Genomic DNA, 6000 nt, shown 5'->3' with positions numbered 1-6000 from the left:
GCCCCACCCCCTCTACACAGCTCTCTCTACCCTGTCCCATTCATGCTCCCCTCAGCCCCTACCCTACTCCCCCCATCCCAGTCCTGTCCCATCCCCCTCAGGCCTCCCAGTCCCAGTCCTGTCCCTCTTAGTTCCTCCACCCTGCTTCCCCTGGTCCATCCCCACACACCCACCGACTCCCTCGACCACCCTCCTCCCAATCCCACTGCCTGGACCCACCCCCGTCCCACTCAGGACATGCATGAAAAAGAAGCAATGGGCTTAAATTGTAGCAAGGGAGATTTAGGTTAGACATTAGGAAAAACTTCCTAACTGTAAAGATAGTTAAGCACTGGACAAATTACCTAGAGAGGTTATGGAATAGCAGTCATTGGAGTTTTTTAAGAGGTTAGACAAACACCTGTCAAGGATGGTCTAGTTGTTATTACTCAGTCCTGCCTCAGTGCAGGGGTTTGACTAGATGACCTGTTGATGTCCCTTCCAGTCCTACATTTCTGTGATTCACACTGAATTGCCTTGTGCCACTGTCTAGTAGTAGCGGCACACAGTTCTGACATGCAGGTTTATAAAATTGTAGTTAATATACAGTTTAGAGCATAGCAATTTTAAAGCTCTGCATGTTCAGACCAACTGAGCTGAAAATTGTGATCTTGTATTCAAAACTATTAAGATGTGGGCTGAAATAAAATCAGCATGAATTGCTCAACAATATCAATGGAATCAGCATTGCGCTGCTATATATTGTAAAACATTACAGTGAAATCTTGCAAGTATTACATAGCACGTCGCCTTGCCCAAGTGGTAACTAAGCACAACATCTTCCTGTTTCAACATTCTTAACTTGTATCCCTCCTGGAAGTTGTTTTTTTTCAAACACTGAATGCTGCTAAGTTATGAGTTTTAACAGGTTTTTCTTCTTTTAAAGCACAGCACTGAATGTTATTCTAAAATTGTTTTCCAAATATTCTTAAACTCCCAGTTTATCCCCTGATGTTCAATAATAATATTTGGCACTTCTGTAATTCACTGTCCAACATGTGTTTTGTGCCCTCCTCTGGTGGATTTTTAGAGGATAACTGTATAGCTACAGGGAGTTATATCTTGAACTCAAGTAGTAGAAGCTCATGCTTTTAAGTCTGGATGGCTCAGGTTCAATCTTTGGTGAGTAGCTATGATGGAGGTTGCTACACTTATAATCCCTTTAATCAGAAGTTCTGAATATGCTTTGTTGTGGGCAGAACTAGCCTATAGTTAAGCAACCGAAAATTTAGAATGGGAAGTGTTGAAATGTTGGGAAGCCTTATAATTTTGCCAATCTGGAACAAACATCCCATCTGAGGGATGGGGGCGGGGAGAGAGGAGAGTGAGACAGGACCAGGAAACTGGGACAAGGAATCCAGAGTGGTAGTGGGGGGCAGTTGAAATCAGATGAGGAGCTGGGGCGGGTTAGACAGCAATAGGATAGACAGACTGGAGGGGACGGGGAAGAAGGGTCTTTGACTACTAGAGACCACTCCGTTCTCCGAACATTTGATTCGCGGGAAGCAGGGGAGGGGGAAGAGTAGGGGGCGAAGCGTTCAGGGGAAGGGGCGGAGTTGGGGCGGGGACTTTGGGGAAGGGGCGGAGTTGGGGCAGGACCGGGGGCCCTTGGAGTGTCCTCTTTTTCCAGGACTGCAATATGGTAACCCTAAGCTACTGCCTATATGGTGTTCTCACACAAGTATACAAACACATTACTTGATGCCAAAACATTAGTTTTTTGTATTAGAACAGAAACTCAGCCATCAAATGAAGAGGCAGAGATGAACTATTCAAACATTTTCTCAATACTTTGTCAGGAATTTGAGTTTGATTATTTTAAACTGAGGCACACACTAAGAATCCCTTTCCTTCCAACTACTCGGGTCTCATTACTTGATTTAAGAGACCCACTAGTCCTCCAGTAGTCCATAAAGTCTTACATGTAAGACAGAAAAATCTGAAATTAAGGTAAAAGTAAGCAGAAAGGGTCCCCACACCCTCCCACCACCATCGTGCAGGCTTCTTTATAACTACCTCCCCCCCCACGCCACCCCTTTACATGTCACATTCTAAGAATTTACTATAATGTCTGCAAAATCCAGGTTTCAATCTAAATATTGATCATAACCTACTTCCATAGCAACGTATTCTGATCATTTATTTTATGACTCATCTCATTTTTAATGCAAATTAAGTCTGAAATAGGATAAGCTATAAATTCTTTGGAGTTTGTGGATCATTTGAATTTTGGCAAATTATATTGTGAAAGAAGTTGCTGAAGTTGATTTTTCTTTTTTTCCTTTTTCAAGATCCCTATCCGAATATGAATGGAACGGTTAAATCTAGGTTTACCTCTTCATAAACCTCTCGGACTGCAGCACCTCCTGGTTCCTCCTCTGGCTCCATTCCTCCACCTGGTACAATCCACTGATCTGGGTACCGACTACTACTCACTAACAGCACCTGAAAGGTCAAAATACACGCATTTAAGCAGCCATTTGAAAATAATCTGATTGGAGAGTCTGAAGGCTACTAACCATTTTCCTACAGTGCACTTGTTCATGATGCCAGATGGATTATAGCTTTCAAAAATGTAAATCCGAAATAACCTGCAGCTAGATTTACATGTGAAGTACCAACTCTTTTTAAAAACCTTGAGATTAATGAAGGTTAAGAGTCAAGATCCTCAGTCCTATACTCAACCCCCTGCACATGCTTAAACAGGGCATTTTCTTACATCACATTGTTGAGAACTTTTCTGACAGTTGTACAATGAAATATATCAAGTTGATTTAGAGGGACACCTTTCTAGACTGATGAGGCTTTTGTAAGAAGTCCCAACAAGTAGAATTATCAAAAATATAAAGTTTAAGCTAGATATTTCCCTCCAATTTTTACAATATTGACATTGCATGATTTAATGATGCAACTTCACTATAACTTCTTGTTCAGGTTAGAGAAATACAAATAGTAAACAAAGCAAGAATCAAAAACAAGTTAGTTGTACATTTTGAAAAAAATGTATCAATCCGTTATTAGTAAATTAGGAGATACCTATTTAAAATGTGTTTTGTCTTCATGTTTAACCATCTACTTTGCATTAAAGTTGGAAAGGACATATTGGGCAGATAGGTATAACAGACCTTTAATAAAACTAATCATCATCATAGTGCCTAGGAGCCCAAGTCAGAGTGGGACTCCACTGTGCTAGGCATTGTATAAAGAGGACAAAGATGGCTTCTCCCCGAAGGAGCTTTCTTGTACAACTGTTGCTGCAATAGAATTTTAGCATTGTACAGGTCTCACCATTAGCCAGCAACTGCAATTTAAAATACTTATTTTATCATCTATCCAAGAATGTACTGAAGTTAAAGGTTACATTGGATAGTTTTATATAAAAGTGAAATATGGCAAGGAAGACCATGAAAATGGAACTCTGATGGAAAGAGCATCTGGAGTTAGTAAAATATTACCTGTATTTGAGGCCATTTCCACTCTGACTAGTAGATTCTATCTATAGTAGTTCAGTATGAAGCTTCTTGGAAGTTAGCACAAGATAGCTTATGTAATCACTTTTCTCCTTAGAAAAATACATTTTCCTTTTTAAAGATGGAAAGGAATATAAACATGTACTATAAGCAAGCTGTTCTCAGATAATGAAGCCAATAAGTGCAAAAACCCAAATCATGTAGTGGATCGAATTTTCACTAGAACATATTGCTCAGTTTAGCTATGCTAGATGTTTGGATGATCACATCTGGCCTTACTGGGGCGGGGGGGAGGGGGGGGAGGGTGTGAAGAGAAGAGAGAGACAGACATTTTACAGAACAAAAATAAATCAAACTAAGGAGTTCTTAATTATATTACTCTAACAGGGGTAGGCAACCTATGGCACATGCCAAAGGCAGCACGCAAGCTGATTTTCAGTGGCACTCACACTGCCCGGGTCCTGGCCACCAGTCCAGGGGGCTCTGCATTTTAATTTAATTTTAAATGAAGCTTCTTAAACATTTTAAAAACCTTATTTACTTTACATACAAGAGTTTAGTTATATATTACACAGACTTCTAGAAAGACCTAAAAACGTTAAAAGGTATTACTGGCACACAAAACCTTAAATTAGAATGAATAAATGAAGGCTCGGCACACCACTTCTGAAAGGTTGCCGACCCCTGCTCTAGAAAATATGCAGATTACTATCCGATTCCAATAAAGTTAAACAGAACAATATAACAACCTATGGCTGGGATTGGAGCGTTTTGTACTCACGGGGGGAAGCTTGTTTTAATTTCACATACATACCAGTATTACCACCACTGGATAACATTTGCCCAATCACTCAAGTGATTTTTAGACAGCAGACTGGCTTCTATTTTAATACTTTGTCAAAGACAAAAGTCCTAATTTGTGGAGACAGTTGTCACAGCAGTATAATGCTCTGTAGTAACTCCTATGGTCCAGTTATTGGTGGTATAGTAGAACTAATTTGGTCTCTCTTTCTCACAGCAGGGAAGGGAACCCACTACTTACTGGGCCTCTGAAGTGAACCCAGTCTCTTGTATAGAAGGCCAGAACACTGACCACATGATTACCCCACATATTTTACAACCTACTTTTGTTAGCATAGTTGTTTAAAACCTAAAAATATTGGTAATAGATAAATTACTTACTAAGTACATGAAGTTGCCTATATGGATCTACACTGCTCACTTCTTCCTACTAAGTCAAGAATCTATTGTAAGACCATGGGGAAGGAGATACAGAACAAACATAGGGAGTCTACAAAAACCAGTTATGTTAATTAAATGTAAGAGCATTACCTGCAAGGTTCCCAGACTAGATGATTACAAAGCAGTCTTTAACCCAGGGAGGAGCGTTTGAGAAGTCCCACTGAACAATGATTGTGGAACTGCTCTCCTACTCAAGCATCTGCTCTAGAAGCTAATTACAAGGGGTAATGTTGTGTAAACATATCAATATAATCCAGGTAGCTTATTTGCCTCTCTGGGGGAAAGTGTTTTTAAAAGATGCTAAAATAGCTGTCCTAGCAAGGACAGTATTTACTTCAGGAGGAATTCTGCACCAAAAAAATTCTAAAATTCTGCACACTATTTTAAAAAACTCTGCATATTTTATTTGTCAGAATACAATATAATATCAGTTTCAATTATTTTGGTAATTTATTCCAAAATAAATGTAGGCAAGTATGTCTAACAATAGAGACAACAAAAAAGATTCCCCAGGAGTAAAGAATTAAAGAAACCCCTACAACAACCCAGTTCCAGCTCCTGCTATGCTTTTTGTTGGGTGCCTCAGTCTGGGTGTGTCATATGTGCCAGCTGGGCACACGTGGGGGGGAGAGAATCTGCCCCATGCTCTCAGACACCCACCTCCCAGATCCTAAGCTGTGAGGCATCCCCTGGCCCAGACATCCACACTCCCTCCTCTCCAGAGCCCAGGGATCTCGAGAGTGCGCAAGAGAAACAGCCTGATGCTGGGTCCTGAGCTAGTACAAAGCCACCTCCTTCTTTCAGGACATGCTGGACACCACAGCTGCCTGGAACCCTCCAGCTCCCTCTCCCTGACAGTGTCCTGTATTTGCAAGCTAGAGAACCAGGCTCTGCTGGGTCCAGCTGCTCCTAATGGCAGCCAGCAGCTCTGCAGCACCAATTCTGCATGTAAAAATGAAATTCTGTGCAGAACATTAATTCTGTGCAAATTCTTCATTGCACAGTGGCACACAATTCCCCCAGGAGTAAGTCTTACTGAAATTGTTGAAGCTACCTTAGAACAGATGGGGTAGGAACTGGAAAGGAGCAGTGGTAGATTACCAAGCTGCTCCTACAGCAGGGTACCTCTGTGCTTTCATTAGTTAATGCTAAAGTTAACACAGAGATGGAGCCATTCACAATATGGCTCCGTCAGGCTGTAGATTCAGGCAGACACTGTTAGTTTACTATTATTCCATCAGGAATGCTT

The 6000-nt window shown here is 41.0% G+C and overlaps 1 protein-coding gene across 2 annotated transcripts in view; it reads right to left on the bottom strand.

The window, feature by feature from the left end:
* NUDT4 (nudix hydrolase 4) overlaps positions 1-6000 on the bottom strand; it is a 57128-nt gene that overhangs the window by 36333 nt on the left and 14795 nt on the right. For both annotated transcript variants that reach the window (XM_024218352.2, XM_024218360.2), the window contains exon 2: positions 2374-2484. In XM_024218352.2, the coding sequence (XP_024074120.1) occupies positions 2374-2484 (111 nt within the window). The remainder of the gene's footprint in view (positions 1-2373; positions 2485-6000) is intronic.

This window comes from Terrapene carolina, unplaced genomic scaffold, assembly GCF_002925995.2.
Source record: "Terrapene carolina triunguis isolate 2854851 unplaced genomic scaffold, T_m_triunguis-2.0 Scaffold68, whole genome shotgun sequence".
In the NCBI taxonomy this organism is placed as follows: domain Eukaryota; kingdom Metazoa; phylum Chordata; order Testudines; family Emydidae; genus Terrapene; species Terrapene triunguis.
Note: the sequence above shows the minus strand (reverse complement) of the source record. Positions and strands in the feature narration are given on the sequence as shown.